Source organism: Lutjanus erythropterus, chromosome 2, assembly GCF_056507025.1.
Source record: "Lutjanus erythropterus isolate fLutEry1 chromosome 2, fLutEry1.hap2, whole genome shotgun sequence".
NCBI lineage: Eukaryota > Metazoa > Chordata > Actinopteri > Lutjaniformes > Lutjanidae > Lutjanus > Lutjanus erythropterus.
The window spans coordinates 4,363,901-4,385,243 of NC_139318.1; the positions used below are offsets into that span (position 1 = coordinate 4,363,901).

Here is a 21,343-nt window from a genome sequence, read left to right on the forward strand (position 1 = left end):
ATTCCTCAGTGCTGCTATACTGACAGAGGAAGCTGAGTTCTCCTGCTAGCAAAGTCGTGTCAGCGGATCCTACATATACCAGGATGCATTGCGCACAGGCTTCTGATGCCCATGCCCATGATACCATGCATCATCACCCTGTCCTATTGCTATTACTTTGTTGGCCAAAACATATTGTTAGGTGAGAAGAGACACCCATCTAGCACACCCCCTGGATACGCAGAGGAGGAGGCTAGAAATTCAAGCTGACACAGCCTGTAGTTCTTCCTTAACACCAACAGCATCACTGTGACATCACTGGTGCAGGAAGAACAACAGATTTTGCAGCTTAGCTTTCTCGATATGACCAAGTTTGCTCTCTAAGAGGAAAAATAACGGGTAGTTAGAAAGGATAAAATTAACAAAATGATTTGGTGTCATTCATTCTCACCAGTGGTCAGTCACAACTGAAGACTCTCAAATTTTCCCACCCACACTCCAGGAGCTCTGCCTCTGACTGGCTAGCACTCGTTGCCTCTGTTGATTATAGAGGCTATTTCGCATGAAAATGAAGGTGTACCTTTAGATTTTGACTTGTGGCTTGGACACAAAAAGTTTGACAATCACTGACCTGAATACATCTGTGATTGAGCAGTACGTAAATGGATTAATACCACGTTCACTACAATTAAATTTGGTCAAGTGGGATGTTGTACCATATTTCCAGAAAAGGCTGACATGATAAACATTCAGACAGTATAATCCATTTTATTTATGTAGACTGAAATCATACATTTGTCTCTGAAACCTTTTGGATAAATAAAACCACACAAAGAAGACCTTTTTACAGAAATTTTGACTCTTATTTTTGTGTTTGTTGTCCCTCTTCTCCTCTTTACCTCTGTCCTTCCATCCCTGTGCCTTCTTCCCCCTCTTGTCATCAGATCATCACGGCGCTGGAGGAGGACACCACGGCCCAGAAAATGCAGCTGGGCTACAGACTGCAGCAGATCGCCGCCGCCGTGGAGAATAAAGTCACCGACTTGTGACAGAGGAAACAGAGTGGGCTGGGAGAGGCAGGTGAACTAAGAGACTCGCACCCTGCAGGTTGAACTGAAACGCAGGAGAGCAGGAGACAGACAAACAGGAGGACAGTATAGCCTTCCTGTCAGGAGAGTCGAAGAACTGTGAGTTTTTCAAGACACTTTTTTTTTGAGGATCAGAAGATTCAGGTTGGAATTGAAGTCTGGACTTGGCTGAGGATACATCGGTGATTTTAGTCTGGACACCCCGAGCACAAGGACACCAGACACACCTGGACAAAGGACCTGCTGTCCCTCCATTATAACTTTATGAAGAGACAGTTGGAGGAGGAATCATTTTAGTGTTTTATCTCTCCAGAACACAGCAGCTCTGATGTAACAGAGTCCAGCTGGTCTGCAGTCAGCTGATGTGATCTGATAGAAGTGATAAAAGTCAAATTTTATGTCACTGTTTTCCCTCTGGAGTGAATTTTATGAAGCGGTACCTCTTAATGCCTTGTGTGCTTGTCGCTGCTGTATGGTCAGAAGTTATTTCTTTGTGTGTGTACGGTGATTTGTGTGTGTGTGTGTGTGTGTACAGTTACACATACTGCCCTGGTTGTCAATCTGCCTCTTGTATTTTCACATTTCTGCTTTCTAGTACAAAGTATTGAAGTAACTGGTTCTTATTCTATTTTACATGTTGTCAGCAGTATTCAGAAAACAGTGAACTATGTTTGAAGATTTTTGTCTCTGAAATGGACACGTGTTTAAGACTGATGGTCACAACGTTGTTTATAAGCCTCTTTACTTAAAGCAAATAGCTGAGAGTTCAATAAGTCACTGCCACTCTCTACCTCAGCCTGCTGTGCTGCATCAAACACTCTGTTTTCTCTGTGACGGTGTTGTTGACACAACACAACACAACACAACACAACACAACACAACTGTGTACATTTCAACCAGCTCCAACTGATCTGCCCTCATGCACATATACAGTAACACCTGCTGGACGCTCTCATCTGCAGCGGTTCACACTCACACACACATACACACACTCACACTCACACTCACACACACACACACACACACACACACACACACACACACTCTCAGACATTTCACACTTTTCTAGTTCATTATTTTCTTTCCTTTGTGTGAGATTGTAAACCTACAGAGAGGATTAAGAACATATGTGAGGAATTTATTTACGTTTTGAGTTTAAAGACAGAATCCTAAATTTAATCTCAAAATTCTGACTTTAAGATTCTGTGTTCAAAGAATAAATTCTGAATTTTAACTTAAACTTTATTAATTTTGACTTTATTCTCAGAGTTCTGACTTTAAACTTAGAATTTTAACGTAAACCTCAGAATTCTGACTTTAATTTGGAATCTTGACTTTAAATTCTAAATTATGACTTTATCAATTCAGACATTTGCAGATTTCTGATTTTAAACTCTGAATCCTGAGTTTAAAAGACTGAAAATTCTGCCTACAAACTCAGAATGGAAACAAATTTTTCCACATTTGGCCCTAATCTTCTATAGTAGAAATGAGAACCTGCTCGTTGGAGCATTTTAAGGTACTTAAACCCGACTGAGTGACAGTTTACTCTGTTTTATTTCTTGCTTTTATACTTCTTCATGTGGATGTGTCTGTAGTGTACAAGTCACTGGAAAGATGTTAGAGGAAAAACAAAAATCCTTCCATAAAGAAACTCATATTAATGAAGTTAGTGTGCACCGCAGTGTTTTTATTGTGTACGTCAGTCATATTTCTATTTTGTACATTTTTAACATTCCTTTTATGTATTAAATCATGGTTCACCTTGTTCCACTCCAAGCCGAGCTCATGGTACGTGTTGAAATGTTTTGGTGTCGACATCGTGGGTAGTATACAGTTCATGTACTGAACACAAGGTGGCACTGCTTCATGTGCTGAAGGTCTGTATGGCATTTTGTTTTGTCAGGTTATATATTAATTATACTACTGCTTCAGTAAGTATAGTTCATGTTGTCACACTGTTCTGCTTTCAGCTGGAGCACAGAGACCTTATATACATGAGGTAATATTTGCTGATGTTTTTCTTATTTAAATGACAAAGACTGAGATGGTTTCTCGGGGTTAGTAGGGCTGGGGACAGTTGGACATTTGGTGCTGGTCTTGTGTCAAACTCTGTTTCCCCTTTAAATGGTGTTTCTTATAGACCTGCCATTTGTGGTTGGGGTTAGGGTTTATATTAGATAATATTATGGTTAGGGTTAGGCACTGAGAGATAACTGGTTGGGTTTGAAAACAAAGAGGTAACCCAAATCAACAGGGAAACAGATGTTGACACAACACCAGCGCCAAGTTTCAGTAGAAATCAGTGCTTTACTTTGCAGAATATATACACATTTTTCAAAAAAAAAAAATCAATATCACATTATATTTGGTGCTACATTATTTTTCAGTACTCAAGCTAGTGCTATAGATACAGTTTAGTCTGCACTTAAGAAGTAAAGATGTTCAGTACCCAGCCCCAGTCATTAGTGACCGGAAAAGTTGACAGTAAAAAGGATTATCTTTTAAAAATGGTCTCACTTCTGTCCATGGATCCCACCCATCACTTAACTCACACAAGCAACTAAAGACTCATGAGCAGATGGTTTGCTCTGTCAGTTCAGACGGGGCTGAGAGCTCAGTGATGATAAAGACAAGCCACCTGAGGGGAAAATCATAACTTGTTATTAGGCTGTATAAATTTGGCAATGTAGAGCAGGCTCTGCAAGGAGCAGTTTTAAAGATGTTTCTTATTCCGTGTGTTAATATCATTGTACATACTGATTTCAAATGTAACTGTAGTGATTTAACCTGTTTAATAAGAGAAGGTGTTCACTTCTCACAGATGCTGATGTAATAAAGTATTCTTAAAATGATGTGTTTTCTGTGTCTTTAAAAAAAAATGTGACATTAAAGGGACAGTTCACTTCAAAAACAAAAATACATATTTTCCCCCACGTTACGGCTATCTGTCCATCTAGATTTCTTTTTTGGTGTGAGTTGAAGAGTTCTGGAGCAGTTTCATGAAGGAACTACTTTCTTTCTAGTCAAAAGAAAGTAATTCCAGTAGATTCTACTGCAGTAAGTTCCTACATGAAACCACCCACAACGTCTGTGAATTATCTTGAGTAACACTTGACACTGGTTTTGCATTTCTCAAATGTGTGTGGGGGGGTTTTGTGCTTCAAGCACCACAAGCTGAGTGCCATTTAGTCCCATTATATTGGAGGGAGACCAAAACTGTCTAGATGGATAAATAGCACTACAGGAAAAACCTGTATTTTTGATTTTGGGGTGAATTGTCCCTTTAAGGTTGAATCTCCTTGAGATGTGGTCTGTAACTAGAGGAGGTTAAGCAACCCAAAAAAAAGAATATTTGGATTAAACACCTTTGTAATCAACAACATTTTGATTCATAACTGTAATTTAAGTACCTATTCTAATGGACTACAAATTATTATGATTATGAATTACATTTATACATAATTTAATTACATGTGACTAGTCACTCCCCAACACTGCTACTAGGTAAGCTTTGTTTCTAGCCTAACATTTGTAGATGGTTTGAGGCTCCTGCTGGCTGGTTAAGAGGAGTGAGGACTCAGCAGTCTGTATAATATAGTTTATATATAGGTTTTATATAGATTTTTCAAGCTTTTTCAAATGTTGTGAATCACAACAATGTACACTGAAAATATTAGGCTGATGGAACCAGCAGTATGTGAGATTAACTGTGGACGAGCGCCATGGTTACAAAGATGCTCACATATATGACCTATTATATGATCTCCTCCTGGCTAACTCATAGTTAATAATGTACAGGATGCATGTTCAATCTGAGGTTACCATGGAGATGAGGACACTGAGATGTAGTCTACCAAGTCAATGAGTATTATACTAACAAATATATCTACTTGTGGACAAGCTCCACCTCTAAGTCCAGCTGTACCCCAAGGCTGACATTAGGTCAGTTTGATGATCTTACCCCAACCCCATAAAATGGACGTGGAGCCTCACTAGGACCAGAGAGGTAGGGGGGACTAGGTAAAATTAGGCTCCGCAGTAAGCACTACTACGTGTGGATGTCCAGTCTGTGATGATGGTAAATGTAGTCACCTGAAGCAACAAATTCCTCAGTGTCACTATGTTGTCAGAGAAAGCTGATTTTTCCTGGTGGCAGAGCCGTGCCAGCAGTGCCTACATGTACCAGAATGCATTGCACACAAGATTTTGATGCCCATGTTGCTGTGTGTCATCACCCTAGGCTATAGTTATTACTTTCTTGACCAAAACATAGCATTAGGAGACAAAAATACTAATTTTGCACACCCCCGGCTACCCAGAGCTGGAATTTAAGAAATCCAAGCTGAGATAAGCCTGTAGTTCTCCTTTACATGCAGTGACATCACTGTGACATCACTGGTGCAGGAAGAACAACAGATTTTGCAGCAGGAGAACTCAGCTTGGTCTGTCAATACAGCAACACTGAGGAATTTATTGCTTCAACTGACTACATTTACCATCAACACTGGCTTGACATCCACATGAAAAGAAACCTTTCTCACAGCAGCCATTTGTAACATGACATTGTAGAGTAAACACAAGTGTTACTAGTGGTATTCATAGTAATTAGTTAGCAATATCGCTCTTTAACCTGAATGGAACAGAACAACTACTGTTCCATTCAGGTCAAGGTCAAGGTGCTGCTATTGTGCATGCTGACTCACTGGAAAAACTCTGCTACACTAAATGTAACAGGACCTTAATTAGTATCACTGGAACATCTGTGTTTACAATTTCATAACAATATGGCTGCCGTGAAAAATGTCTATTTCCCCTTTAATTATTGACATTTACACAGTTTATCGTTACTCAGCTCTAGCAAGATAATATAATATTAAGTACAGTGCACCCTCGTCTGTTTATATGTTAAAAATATTTGGAGGGATTAACATAGTGATTTTATGTCAACAGGTGGCATACTTATGCGGTAAAGAGGTTATAAAAATACAGTTCAGTTGTCATTCATGCTCACGTTTCTGACAGCGGTGATTAGTCTGCATCTGCTCTGTGCACGCGCACATTATCACCACATAATTAATATGACCAGAAAATCTGCAACACCACTCTGATCCCGACTCGTCAAGAAGCAGCATCCTGTGCCAACAAACACAAGGGTCCAAAATGGAGTAACGCTGAAGACAGGGCAGTCGGGAATCCCACTGAATGTAATAACACGTTACAACACTAACTGTTCCGTCACAGGTTATCATTAAGACGGGGAAGTCGCCGTCGCTGTTGCTACTATCGAGCTAGCTGCGTAAAACAGGTAACTATCGCTAACCCTACCTGCAGGCAACCTGCCGAACTGGTGCTAGCCCAATTAGCAGGAGCAGCTAACGTTGATGTTAGCTACCTTTGTAACAGCAGCTGTTGAGCAAGAAAGGTTGCTTTAATTAAATGTCAAGATAGCATTAACCTGGAGCACTTTGGTACAGTTTGTGGTTAAATACCTCAGCAGTCCAAACGAACGCTACCTTTGGTAACGTCAGCTGGAGTGTTTTCAATGCTAATTTAAATGGTGTTTATGCTAACGTGTTTGCTGAGCTAACAACAGTAGCACTAGCTAGCGTTAGCCGTTAGCTATGTTAACGCTGTCTTTCCACAGATATCTGGTAACTTAATGAGTTGTTTAGTTGGATTTTTGTTAGAAAAGCAACTAAAGACTTGTTTATTAGAAGAGGGTTATTTTGTTTGGTTTTCTTCGCATTTCTTTCTCGCACATGAGACCGTCAAATCAATTCATTCAATCTTGAATAAGGCCTTACTGTGGAAAAAGTACGTAAACACACGACGTTTTAGGAAATGTTAAAATTTCCATTAGACTAGATTAAAACACATTGTGACAGTTAAGTCGTTGAGGCGATTCGTTTAAAAAAATCGGTTTTAGATTTTACGGTTCACTTCAATTATTTTTCTTGCATGTCATGTCTGTGCTAAGAAGCCATCCACTTATCCATGTGTTCAAATAATCAAGCATCCATTCAGAGGCATGAATATGGAGATATGTTTTACACGAGCGTGATTAATGCACTCGAATACATATATTGGATACTGAACAGATAAAAATAATCACAAAGCTGCACATTGTTATTAATATTTTTAACATTAGCCATTTTTAGTCTAATGCAGGGACTAAAATTAGCACCAGCCAATGCTGGTAAAATATGCCAGTGGCTGATAGATCTGATTCACTCACCAGCCTATAATACAATGGTGATCAATTGAGTGGCTGGTAAAATTTGAACATTAACTCGCCATTTGGCCAGTGGACCAAAATAAACTAAATTTTGCACCCTGCAAATGTGGTTAATTTAGATGCCAGTCATATTTCATGTGGCACCTGTGTGGTCATTGTTGCTATTTTCCTGTTTGCAGTCAAGAATGGAGCCATCGGAACAGACCGGCCCAGACTCTGGCTCTCAGGATCAGGTCAACCCTGTGTTTCTGCAGCAGCTCAGAGAGCTGGACATCCCAGAGGAGGCAGCCAAACAGGTGGGACGGCACACTAATTTAGGCCACATTTACATCAACATCCAATGATAATTCTGACTGTTAATTTCTCTGTGGTATAGCTGACTTTGCAGTAAATAATACTCAAGTGTTAACTATTCATTCATTGTGGTAATTAGCGCCACTACATAGAAAATAATATCTACATTATATTATTTCTCTTATTTTAATGGCATGCTCTTATTGCTGTACAATATTGGGATGATTTCCATAATGAGTTTCCTTTTTCAGATTTTAGGAACATTCATTGGACATGTACATCACATTTGGAATAAGTTTTTCAATTGGGGTTAATACCACCGTTTGCAAAACATGGCCTACTGCATGTTTATGGTCAGACAAACAAACTAGCCAACAGTTTTCAAGGCTGAGGTAGAGATGCATGTACAAAGGAAAAACACATTTCTGGCCTGAAGGAGAAACATGTTTACTTTTAAACATTGCAAGACTATATCTCAGGTTTTTGGATATAAGCAAATATTGCAATGGCTACCTTTTCAAGAAGGTGGTTGAACAAATGAAAGAGGGGGAGTGTGGTCATATTGTCAAACAAGCCCACCATCAGTACAGAACTTTCAAGAAACATGATTTTGTTGCACAGAAGCAAAATCAAGCTCAAGCAGCTCATAATTGGAGCATACACAGCAGCATGTAAACAGGAGCATTAGTGGAACATTCCTTTTCATTAGCCATGTAAACAGCTTGGTAGGAATATTGTCTTTTCAGAATAAGGACAAAAGCTGGAATGTTTTGTGCATGTAAACGTAGCCATTGTGACACTTGACATGGTACTGTGATAAACAGATGAACAGACTTATTTAGATGCTATCATTGGGACCTAGCTTGTTGTGTAAAATCAGCTGTTACATGGTCCTGACTGAGCATTTTGATTTTTAATACCACAGCTGAATCAGATTGTAGCTAGACATGTCATTAATAGGGGTGTAACGATACATTGATCTGGATCAATTTGTCAGTTCAATGTTCATCAGTGCAATGTGAAAATATCTATTAATATCTATCTCTATTGTTGTATGGTATGCCTTTTTTTAATTCCCATGGCTTGTCTGTGTCACAAATGTCTAGAAGAGTTCAGCCATATAATTGCCAAATCATCATGTATTTCCTTTTTATAAATGTAACATAAATGAAACTGTATGTGTTAAATGGACGTGTGATATTGTCTGTCAGTCTCATGTGCCTGAATTGAATCAAATTAAAATTGTATCATAGCAGACTTTGTGATATCAGCAAACATTATATTGTTGTTTAGAGAATTGATATTATATGTTATCGTGATGAAACTTGTGATTTACACCCCTAGTCATTACTGTTCAGGAAAAAGACTTATTTGATTTGTGGTTACATCCAGCGGCTCAAAACGATCATCATTAATTGAATATACCAAATGATGATTCAGTACTGATTGTGCAGTGTCAGTGAATCAACTATGAGAGATTACGTTTTTTTATTGCTTAGTTTCTCTTTTGTCAGTCAAAATTGTGGCACGGTCATACTATACTTGACTGCTTTGTTCTCTGACCCTTTCCATTGTCTCTCACCACTCCAGGCCCTTCTGCACACTCGGAACGTGTCTGCCGAGGAGGCGGCCATGTACTACTTCAACAAGCTGGAGAATGAGGTGCCCATAAGCTAGCCTTAGTCCCCACAGGTACACCTTGGTACATTAGACCTCGTGGAGTTTGTCCATAGCCAAATCTCAGTGTCTCTCTTTGTCTGCTCTGACCCTAAGGAGGAGGGAGACGATGACCTCATGTTCAAGATGGTGTTTGTGGTTAACATGGACCTCGCCATGGGTGTTGGGAAGGTAAGAAAGGAAAAATATTTTAGCCAAGCTAGCTTTTAAGCTAATATTAATAACTCCTGTCATTGGGTTTACAGTGATATAAAATGTGTTCTGTTATCACACAAACCCTGTCTTTCATTTTCATTAGTCTGGATTTTTAAAAATTCTTCCAGTAATACCAGGTCTTGTGCTCTTTTGAAGAATAAAAATAGAAGGAAGATAGGAAAAAAAGGATTGATTTTAGTGCACTTATCTTTTTTAAGGTTAGAGTGTAATTTTATTTGATAGGTGTGAACTAGGGGTACAAATCTCAGGGCACCTTTTGATTCGATTACAATTCAGAGAGCAATGATTCGATTATAAACTTTTAAGCCAGGGGTGCCAGTTGGATTTTATGTATCTGCAGCTGCTTATGTTCAGTTATCCTCACCAAAACCCATGAGGTAGACTAGTTTAAATGTAAACATGATGCATATGATACATTTAGGGGGGAATCTTCTTGTCTGATTTGAGTCATTTGATTGAATAGAAAGGGGTGCACAATTCTCAGTGTCTTGCTCCAGTTTCCCTGAAATACAACATGAAACATAACTGGCATTTTTTTTTTCTTTTAACTACATTAATTAATGAATTAATCATTTTGAAAGAAACCTACAGTCCCCTGTCTGTATAACAAAAAGAAAATGAGGAGGAGGCAGAGTGTTTGGCTCTGTGTTTTTTTTTTCCCACGTTATGTCTCCAGCTGTGGAGAGCAGCCTCTCTGCTGCACTGTGAGCTCTGAGGGAAGACCTCGCTGTCCAACATGCAGAGCAGGTACAGAGTTTTTACGGTGAAACAGACTGAGTTGAGTGTTATTTTCTTCATCACAGAGTTGGTTGAAGTTGTTAAATGCTGCGGTGTGTGTCACTCAGCCACTCTCATTTGTTACAGCTGATCATTGCTCCACTCTGTGAACTACTTAACACCTTTGGGTGATGGTGTATAGTTTTCACAATACACTTCACCTTCATCTTGTACACACAATTATTTAGACACTGAGTTAAAACATGATTGAAACCGCTGCCTTTCAAGAAGATGAAATACATCTTTCCTTGTTAACTGCTGATAACTCTCACGTGTGCGCTGTAGACGGTTCGGGTGTTGCGCTGTCCTTGCAGCTTGGTTCTGCCTTTGTTGCTCCATCAGCTTCATCTTAATTGACATGTAGAAAATTGATTTTTGATCTTGCACATCTACATCGCGATGCATCTAAGAATCAAATTTTTTCCCCCACCCCTTGTGTGAACCGTTTGCTGTGTGTTTGTGCAGGTTGCAGCCCAGGTCGGCCATGCTGCTGTGGGGTTGTATCAGGCTCTACAGGAGAAGAACAGCTGGAGAGAGATGGCCTGGAAGTGGGACCACAGTGGGTAAGTATGTCAGTATGGTCCAGCGTAAACAACGTCTTAATTTTTGATGATGTCAGATTTGGTAAAGTCTTAAAATTACTTACTCATTTAAGGCCTAATCCCACATACATAAATGCTGAGGAGTGGCTGCAAATTCACATCTTTGAGGCTGTGGCATCGCCTGTCATATCAAAGTTGAATGGCATGCGAAGCCAGTCCCCTGGATTTGAGCATGTGTGACCAGGCCTTCACACACAAGGAAATTTTAAGGTTACATAAATCTTTCTCTGTGTAGTGTTATTTATCCATCTAGATAGTTTTACTGTGAGTCAACAGCAGGGTCTCTTTCCAGAAATCAAGATCCGTTTACTCAAGATATTCCACACACCTTGTTGTGAGCAGTTTCATGTTGGAACTATTTTTTGTACCAAGCTACACCCACAAACTTTATCACTTAAAGGGTGACTCCATCTACATTCTTTTTGTGTGTGTGTGTTTCTAACGGAAACTCCCACTCAGGGACTTTCAAAAAGCAGTGAAGTAGGTTAGAGTGCAGATGCTCTCCCCTTGCTCAACCTTGCACTGGGTACCTGCCAGGTGACCCGCAAAAATGTTGTGTAACAGGTAAAAATGAAATAACTTCATGCAGGCAGCAGCTGAGAATGATAATATAACACAATACATTTTTCCCTGGAGAAAACATAAATGAAAATGGTTGTGCAGTATTTTTAACATTTATATCTGTTAATACAATAATATCAAGCCCTAATAAGCAGGCAGTTTTATTGTGAAAGCCTGTGACACAACCTTTGATCCCACATCCTGCCAAACAATGGGATGTCACCTAACCCAACCCTAACCCCATCTGATGTGACAGCACCATAGGCCAGCTGATGAATGATATGAAAGTAAAAGTAGCCAGTGGAGGATACAAATTGTGGATAATACATTGTAGGATTCTGTTGCACTTAAAGAGAGTTTCAGTGGCTTTGTCGCTTGTAAAAACATTCTAGAAGTATTAGCTTTTGGTAGCCACAAGCTAGGCTTATCATCACTATGGAAACACATCGGCAGCTGCAGGAGCACAGGCACTGTACTAGTTGAGAACACAAACGAGTGACTGTATGTGTGCTTAATCATGGGTGTGGGTTGGGTCGTGGGGCTTACATTCACAGTTGTTGGGGGTGTGAATTTGACTTGGCGATAATGCAGGCAACAGGCCAGTTCTGGATCTCAAGAGGGTGCAGGCAGGGTGGGTTTGTTAAACTGGACTTGTACAGGACTCTGACCTAGGGGGGTTTATATGTTGCTATGTCATCATGCAGAAACTTAAGCCAGGTCAAGTTGGAAATCTTTTTGGAAGCTTGTTAAAATAGCATTTTGACACTAAAATATACATATTTCAAACTATACAACCATATTTTGATGGTTGGATTTGAATACATAAGGCACACTACTGGCAAGCTACATAATAATATTTAATTAAAAAAAACCTTTAATCTATTATCACCCTTAGTCTCTTATAGTCTTTAACAACTCTCCACACTTAGTTTTCTCATTGTTTTCTTAGCTCAGCTACAGAAATAATTTTTGATACACATTTTTTGCCAGCATTTGTAACACTGTGAATGATTAAGCCAGTCCAAATGAACATTAATGATATAATGTTTGTGTTGTTTGTACAGAGCCAAGAAAGTGGTGGTCCAGGGCACTAACGTGGCTCATCTACTAGAGCTGCAGGCCCTGGCCATGAGCCTCAGCCTGCCCACCTACCTGGTCCAGGATGCAGGGCTGACCCAGGTGAGGGGAACGGGACATTTTCAAAGTTCTTTTGTGTGTAAAGGTCTTTTGGAGGCACCAGTTGTCACTCCTGAAATATTGTCAAACTATATTTGGTCAGATACCATATTTGATTTTGACAATGCCTTGCCTGACGATGTGAAAATCTAACCCCTAAATCCCTTCTTGACTCTGGCAGGTGGAGTCTGGGTCTCGCACTGTCCTGGCCATCATGGGTGAGGAGGAAATGGTGAACAACGTCACTGGGAGTCTGAAGCTGCTCTGAAGGGGCTCATACCCACAATGGGGGAGGCATGGCTCTGCAGTGCCACTGTGCAACCAGCAGAGGACAGCATTTCCCAGCGGCAGGGAGAGTCTTGGCATGCAAGAGTGTAACAATCTTTAAAAGAAAAAAAAAAAAAAAAAAAGACCTAAAGTACAGGGGGAATGTCCCAACACCAGAAAACAAACACTCTCAGCCATTTGTTTCCCTTTCATTCTTTGTTGCTGCTTAGTCGGCTGTTGAGAGCAGGAGGGGCGAGAGACTGGTTCTTCACAGGGGAACAAGACGAAGGCAGTCTTTTTCTGGTGACCTTTCTCTTTTTTTTTTTTAACAGGCCACCTACATAGGAGTCTTACTAGAACCCTCATCAGTTCTCAAACACATCTGGTCTGTTGTCCACTTCTAGATATGGCAAAGTCAAATTAGGTTATTTTGGTGACTGACCAATATTGTAATTATGCTTATTCAAGGGTCCGTGTACTGAATCTTAATGCATAATGTCATTATAATTACACCCATAACTACACCCTAGTATTTCCCTGTTGGATCCACTGCTCCTGAGTTGAAGGGTAACCTATTAACTGATAATATGTGAACACTCATTTTTGACGTTGAAATGATTTTGTGTCTGTATGCAACTATCCTCCCAAAGATCCCCATCCTTTAGATTCAATAACGTTACTTATTATTGATAAATGGCTATATTTTGTATACATATGCCTGTTAGGGCCATATACTGTATAATCTGTGGTGTGCCATCCTAAACAGTATGCACAGTTACTGGACTTTGTTGTATTGTATTTTTTTTTTCTTTATGCAAAAGCAACACAATTTTGATTTATAATTTTTGGATTATTGGTAGAATTTGATGGTTGGCGAGAAGTTTTGTGGAGCCAAACTGTCATGTAGTAAAGGTTTGTGCTACGCCTGACATTATGCACTCTGACAGCCTGTTGTGGATTGTTTACACTAATGAAGTTGGTCAACTTACATGTTGAGAAATGATGTTGTTATGGACTTTGGTAAATAGTCTTGCACACTGATCATCTTACTACACAAAGAATGATGTGTGAGCTATGTGTGTTTATGTTCTCACTAACAAATACTTGTGGCCATGAGCTGCCACTCCCAGAATTCTTATCTTAATGTCAAAGATTTTTATTTGTAACAGAAATCTTTCAAAAAATGGCAGTATCATGCATGCATTATGAAATGTATATTTGAACATACCATTGGAATCCCAAAGTTCTATCAATTTTAGTATTGTGTCCACACTTTGATACCTCCTGTGTTATACAGTCATTTGTGTGAGTGCTTCAGACTATGGAGACACATTAAAATGCCTCCAGATTAAGTAACAAGCTGCCTCAATCGTGTTTTTTAACCATACAGACTGGAACATACAGACTATGCATATGAGAAGAGATCTGCTGGGGCTGTGGCAGTGAAAGCAGTGTGGGGGAGGGTTGAACACAGCCATGTTGCAGTGCGTGGTTTGGACTGGCCATATGACATTGCTTTTTCACCGCAGTAACAATGGCAGTATTGTTAAATATGGCCACTGCCTTGCCTGGCTGTCCGGCCTGTAAATTGTCCTTCACTTATTGACCACATGGAAACTATTCTGCTGGTCGTGTTTATTAAGAGCAACGACCAGAGAGGATGCCTCAAAAAGGGACGGGAAAGTGAATATTAATCTCATTTCAGTAACGTCAAACAAACACAATTAAATTCACTTGTATCTGCGTTATATGTTGTCCATATTAGCTTTGATACATTTTCGTCCCTATGTCGAATTCATGACGTGTACCTGATTCAATACTAGTATTGTGTAATGGTGGCTGGGACATGGATTCTAGAACATACCACCATTCTGATACGCTGTAAGCACCTTAACTCTTTATCTTATGTGAAGGGAACGCTAACAGTTGTGCCACTAGTCTAAAATAAATTACAATATGATATATATACTACGTTCGTGTAATTACTTTGTTCGGCCTAAACCTTGACTTCATGACATACGTGTCTTCAAATATTTTTACAACCACTACCATGTTTTCCAAACGTGCTTCATGAAACTCTGAGTCTTAAATCATTGTAATTGTTACCAGACTCACTGTAACAATTTTATTATTCTGCTGTCTAATTTCATCGTTCGTCAGACCTCTGCAACAAATGACGTTGGCATTTATCACCACAGCCAATCAAAGTCGCCCCCCAAGTCTCATGACAGGACAAGAAACCAATCGCGTCATTGTGACTATTTGTTTATAAATATCGCAGTCCAAATATCAAAAATATCCTTTATTTATTTTGACTGTTGAAAATAACGTCTCCGTTTGACGCTTTGTAAATCCACTGTCTGCGGTAGGACGGGGCAATCATTATTCAGCTAGACAACAAGGGCTGCGTTTCAATTTCCTGTCTGGAAACGCTAACATCATAGGAAAAGTTACGCTCGTTTTTTTTCGCCCGTTCCTCTCGTACTATTCCCAGATGAGTTAGTTTAACGAGCCGCTGCCGATAGAAAATTTTCGTTGTGTCGGTCACTTTTTCTCTGTCTGCCAAGTGTGGGAAGAGACTGATTTCGGCAGCGGGAACAAAAGTAGGAGGGACCAGTAATAAGTAGATGCAACCCAGGAGCACTGGTCAATTTCCCTGTCCAACCCCTCACCAGATGCTACCAGAGCGACACCTCATACTCCATTCATCTGACATACCGGTAGGTGGGGCTGACCCAGTGGGCTAACCCTGCCTCTGGTGTCCCTGGAACTGGGCCCCAGAGACCCCGTGTAGCTAACGCTTGCTACTCTGTACTCTGGTATGAACGCTCCTTCCACGTTAGACTGATGAATATAACCCTAAAATAAAAAGCATTAATCCCACTAACGAATTGAAATTAATTCCATGGCTTTTGAATTTAATAACGAGCATTTCCCGAAACTTTGAAGGTACAGATCCACTGTTGGGTGTCAAATTGTCTCCCGAATCCAGCCACTCTCTCTTGCTCTCCTCCTTGTACGCCACCAGTACACACATATCATAATGGAACAGAATTTTCGCACCCCTCCTCAAAGTAGCGCCCGCCCCGTTTTACGTAGCTGACGGAAAAAAATAATCGACGTTGTATTTCACCAAAGGCTGACACGTACAGCTAGTGTGTAACATGACTGGCACATTGCTGTCGAATCAGCGGTGAGAGGCGGGACATCACAGCAAGGGCCGCCCAAGGAGAGAGCCCCTGCACGGTCGCCAGGGAAACCCCGTGGCGTGGTTGTGTGTCAGTTTCGCTGGGACCCGCGGTCGATGCCGGTGAGGAGGGGGATGGGCGCCTCGGCGAATGTAAGGACCCGAGACAGAATCAGAGCCCTGTATCACATACAGCAGCATATACCCCATTATAAATAGCGACTGTAAATATACAATACACTAAAATAAATGGATTTATCCACCGGGGATCTATAATAGACACTCAATGGATGCAGTGCACCCGAACAGGACAGGGAATTTAACTTTCCGCCTATGCGTGGGAGACACTGAGAAGTTTGTTTCCTACCCCTGGAGAGGGAGCTACTTTTAAGGGCAAAGGATACAGGAGACTCCGAGGCCGGAATACAGGCCTACTGGTCTGGTTGGATTTGATGTTGGGATACTCTAAGGACTTCCTTCTGTTCTTGAATTTGCCTCGCTTGTACAAGTTTGGAATGCCTCTTTAGGTGAGTACTTTATATCAATGTTAACTGTAAATATCTATCTTAATAAATGTAGTCAGTAACATAAATATAACAGTCACGTACCTGGCCATGTTTTCAGTCAACCAAACATAGCTAGGAGGCTAACCAAGTTAGCTAGCTAACTACTTAGCGTCCACTTAAGTTTATTAGAACAAGTTGGTTGCCCTCACTACCTTTTCCACTTTGCTGGTCTGGTTATAAAGCTCCCAATATCGGTGGTGTGCCTTGCAGGGCTGCTCTTGGCTGTGTCTGTATCCATCTTCTGTGGTTTTTTTGATCAGCTCCTCGTGTTGTTTTTGATAGCTAGCTTGTTAGTCGGGGAATCCACCACATTACTAGTTTAACAGCCAGTAGCCAACGTTGAAAAACAGTATTTCAAGCAACCATATCCTTAAAGCTCTCAACAACATTCTGCAAGTTTTCTGGAGTTTGACTTGTGTAATGTTTAGTCCGTTTAGGCACAACCCCTCAGTTCAGCTTTTTCTCAGTTTTCATAGCAGGGGTGAACCAGTCACACATAGCTATCATTATAACGATTTACATCAACAATTAGTGGAGTTTTCCCAAGTCAATTTAGCTGCAAATGGGTGTCATTTGGAATCATTATTAATGAATAAATCTTGTTTTCTTGAGCAAGTTTCGGCAGTGTCTTTCTCCAGAGGCTTATCATAATCTAACATTACACTGTCAAAACAACACAAGCAGCACATTATTAAGAGGACCTTATTCGACTTTGTTGCATAGTTGTTATTAGGTTTAACTGAGTGTAGAATCCTGCAGCCCATCTATTGGGGCTAGGAAGTTGAGAATCAGACCGCGTAAGGTAATATGCAAACTTGTTTTATTAGAGTAAACAACATATTTTGCATTGTTATTTTGTCAGCATTGTGTTCAGTATTATGCTGGGAGCACGAAACTGTCGAATTTTCGCAAAGTTGTCCACGACACAACTTGCAATTTGATCATTATTGGCGATTCATGTTAGCTAAGCAGCCAGCTGCTGTGTTGGTTAGCAGACAAGTCAGCCATAGGCAACAATTGCTACACTAGCCTTTGAGCTAACTTTTTGGATGTTTTCCAGTTGATTGTGTCCTTATTTTGAACCAGTACTTCCCGGCTCAGACATTATGAACCTTCCGCTATGTGTACACCTGAAGACGTGTTTGTATATTGATCGCACTGTTTGCTGTGGATTTCTGTTTAGTTTTGTGGAAAATATGGAGTCTGCATCATGGTGGTGTTTGGCTACATCATGTTAATGCATTTGTCTTTGGCAACATTCCTAACTTCGCTCAGGCGTGTGAATCAAGCTGAAAGCTCGCTTGTGTTTTCTCTATTTGTGCTTGTGTTATTTTTTTTTTCCCTCCTGCGTGTGGGATCCAGCAATCAGAAAAGCAGATCTGTTGGTTAGTGACTTGCTGTTCTTCACCTCCCCCCACCTACCAACCCCCAGCCTCGGTGGCGGTTAAGAGAAATGGGTGGTATTTTAGAGGGGAGCTCTTGTTTCCTTTTTTAGCCTCCATTTTTTATTTCAACGTGTGAGTAAGTGCGAGTGTCATTGCTGAGTCGGATTGTAGCAATCATAAGTTTCGACCAAGTTGCAGACCTTGTAGCTGCTGTGTTTTTAAAGATCATTGAGATGTTTGATCATTCAGATCTTTTCTTGAATGTGAGAAATACATTTCCCTCTGCACCTCTGCTGGGCTGATTTTTAGGAATCAAAACGTGGTCTCCAGGTTAAGCTGTGCCTTGTCATTTTCACTGTGTTGTTGATTTTTAAGTAAAATGAAATGCACTTAGGACTGTGAGCTAGTTGACAAGTGATACTGGGGAATGGTCTAGTGGTTAAATAGTGTCTTTCCTCTCCTGTAGTGTTTTTTCCCCCTGTGGTTTTTAATTTATTAGGACCCTGCATTTCCCGAGCACAAATGGCTGTCCTAACCGTCGCCTGAGTAGCAGAGCTCCACTCAGCTGCACCACGTAGGCTCACATTGTACTGCTGCCTGGTGTCTGGAGCAGTGGACACAGCAAGCTCAGAGAAAGATGATGTTATTTATGCTCTATAAAGGGTGGTTAGGTCAATGAAATGTGATTGCCTGTGTGCAGTGATATTTGTGCTATAAATTCATGTGGTCATATGTAAGCCATGTTACACTTTTTACTCAGTCAAAAGTCTTTATTGAAGATTAGATTGAATGTTTAAATATCACCACAGGACAAAATATAGTGTCAGAGAATTGTTGGCCTCTTTGGTGGTTAGAATTCTGCATGACAAAACAGTTTGAGATTTTAAAATGTAAGTGTGGCTTCATGTAACTGTTTTTTTCTCCTGAGCTGTAGTCGACCTTGCTTCACGAGTACAAAGATTACACCCGTGCCCTGCTGGGGGTGTTCAGCCAGCGCCAAGTATTTGGATTGATCTTGGTGCCTGTTGGAAGCCAGATTGCAGTGTGCTGAGCCTTGTTTTCATTGGTTGTGACTGACATTCCCTGAATATGTTTCACATCTTTTAATAGACTGTGTGGGCCGCAGCTTACAAACCTGGCCACTCAGAATCACTGGAAATGCGAGCCCCCCTCCAGCACTCCCCCTGACCCTGGCGTGCCTTCTTAACTCAACCTGCCACCCTGGGAAAGCATGCCATGTTCCTGCTTGGCTGCTTGTTGCCGCTCTATAGCGAACCGTGCCGCCATGTTGGTTTTCCAGGCCTCTCGAACAGCTTCAGATTATGTTTGAGAGTGAGATACATGCGTTAAGGGTGTTGTGTTACAACAATTGTTGAAAGAGGACTGCCTTCAAGCACAGCACTGTACTTGAATGCAGGATGTGGACCCCCTTTCCCAATATGGGCCTCTGAAACATTGGAGATCAGAGGAATGTGCAGACATTCAAGGTTAGCCTGGCCCAGTTTTCTGTTTACTGAGGAAATAAAGTCTGTCTCTCATTCACATTCACAGAGGGGATACAACCCAAGAAATGTGGCTGATTTGCCCTTGAAAACATGATCAGAATAGATGAGCTCTGCGCTCTGACAAGTCCGGATTGTACACCACACAGAATGCAAACTCCGGTTTGTATGAGCACTTGTACAAGAGAGAGTGTGAAGCAGGATGTTGGCCCACTTCCAACAGAAGAAGACAGGATTCTGTCTTGGTGCGGACGGTCGAAGAAGAGAGAGAGAGGGAGCAGGGGGTGTTGCTGCGAGGAATAGGAATAGGGGGGAAAAAACCCTGTCCTTTTTAGCTTTCCATTTGCATGCTGATGACACTCTGTATCATTACATGGAGGGCAGGTGTAGCTATTGATATGTTAATAAGGTTTCATGTGTGTTGTGCCTATGTCAACTGAGCCAGTGTTGTGGCTCTGCTTCCGTATGGATGCAGAAAGATTAAATTCACACAAGCGAGAAGCAGTTGTACATGTTTTTTGGCTCTTGTAGTTTGGCCATGCTGCATTTTATTAGTGTGTAGCAAAGAGTGTTTCTCTTGCTTCTCGAAGGCAAGCCAATTCCTCAGTCTTACATGAAAATGAAAGTATTAAAATGTTTGCTTCCTGTTTATTTTATTTTATTTTATAAAAAGTAACTAAGATTTTTAAACTTTCATTGTGTAGATTGTTTTCCTGATTGCTTCTGTTGTATGAGAGACTGACTTGGGATACCTTCTGCCTTTCCTTTCCATTCAGAGACAGATATAGCACCAGTCCGTGTACCTTCCCCTCTCCTCTCTGTAGCTTCCCCTCTGCAGCTGCTGTGTGTTGTGCGGCTTGCTGTCTTGCACAACGGGGTTAAAAACAAGTCGCTGTGACGCCTGCCTCATCGGTGCATTCTTATTGGCGCAGGAGCTCTGGAGCTGCTCCAATGGGGCGCAGCATTTCCTCGGCGCTGGGGGAGCGGTGTTGCAGAGGGCTGTGCTGGTTAATTCTGTTTCGTGCCGAGAAGCAATGCTTCTTGGGAGAATAATGGAGGAGGAGGAGGAGGAGGAGGAGGAGGAGGAGGAGGCTGGGGGAAAAAAACAAGGCCGAAAGGGGGGTGAGGCAGGCAGGCAGGCAATCTACGTAATCATCTCTCTCTCTCTCTCTCTCTCTCTCTCTCTCTCTCTCTCTCTCCTGTTCTTGTTTTATTGCACCCTTATGTTTTGTCCTTCATTTCCTTTTCTTTCTGTCACTGTCACGCATGCTGCCTGTCTTTACCTTCTTGTGATATTTGGTTGAATGTATAGCAGAAAATAGGCTCACAAATACTCAGATTTCTCTTTCTCCACCTTTTGAACTGCAGGCAGCCATTTTAGGCTTCACCACATTCACCCTTCTCTCTTTTTCCTTTCCCACCCTTTCCCTTGCTCCTGTCCCACTATTTCTTTTATGTAACTAAAGGGGTACAATAAAGGAGACCAAATAATGGCCCATGAAAATACTAAAATGCTTTGTGTGAGGTGAAACCAACGTTGCAAAATCCACAAGCACATTTTCCAAGTGTGTTTGCTCAGAGGGTGTTGTCAGGCAGGGAGAGGGAGCAAATAAGGAGCAGGGTAGAAGAAAAACAACCAAGGAGGTTTTTGCACCAAAGTCGAGCCACTCGACACCAACCCGCTTACAGCTGCCCTGTTTTGTAATGCACAGCAGCAGTGCTAAAAACAAAAGGAGAAACGAATGGCTGTTGCCAGGTTTTTCCTGTTCATAAGCGCCTCACTCTGTCACCTTGAGCAAATGGTTCCTGTTGGGAAGAGTGAGGTGGG

At 41.1% G+C, this 21,343-nt stretch overlaps 3 protein-coding genes across 7 annotated transcripts in view; all 3 read left to right on the top strand.

The window, feature by feature from the left end:
- plxnb1b (plexin b1b) overlaps positions 1-3,290 on the top strand; it is a 159,706-nt gene extending 156,416 nt beyond the window's left edge. The window contains exon 40 of the mRNA XM_084726514.1: positions 924-3,290. Coding sequence (XP_084582640.1) covers positions 924-1,028 — 105 coding nt within the window. The 3' untranslated portion in view covers positions 1,029-3,290. The remainder of the gene's footprint in view (positions 1-923) is intronic.
- Positions 3,291-6,121: 2,831 nt separating this feature from the next.
- LOC146331055 (putative peptidyl-tRNA hydrolase 2) lies at positions 6,122-14,234 on the top strand. 4 transcript variants are annotated; one of them, XM_084726574.1, is made up of 7 exons: positions 6,122-6,274; positions 7,485-7,601; positions 9,190-9,261; positions 9,373-9,447; positions 10,735-10,832; positions 12,497-12,611; positions 12,790-14,234. In XM_084726574.1, the coding sequence occupies exons 2-7, from the start codon at positions 7,491-7,493 to the stop codon at positions 12,874-12,876; spliced, it is 558 nt and encodes a 185-aa protein (XP_084582700.1). In that variant the 5' UTR covers positions 6,122-6,274; positions 7,485-7,490; the 3' UTR covers positions 12,877-14,234. The 4 variants fall into 4 exon arrangements, with proteins under 4 accessions (XP_084582700.1, XP_084582718.1, XP_084582692.1 ...); XM_084726592.1 differs by having other exon boundaries at positions 6,151-6,375; positions 9,376-9,447; XM_084726566.1 differs by having other exon boundaries at positions 6,155-6,375.
- A 1,908-nt stretch (positions 14,235-16,142) lies between these two features.
- The window catches only part of setd5 (SET domain containing 5), a 44,071-nt gene continuing 38,870 nt past the window's right edge, over positions 16,143-21,343 (top strand). For both annotated transcript variants that reach the window (XM_084726527.1, XM_084726535.1), the window contains exon 1: positions 16,143-16,589. The gene's annotated coding sequence lies outside the window, so the exon portion shown is untranslated. The remainder of the gene's footprint in view (positions 16,590-21,343) is intronic.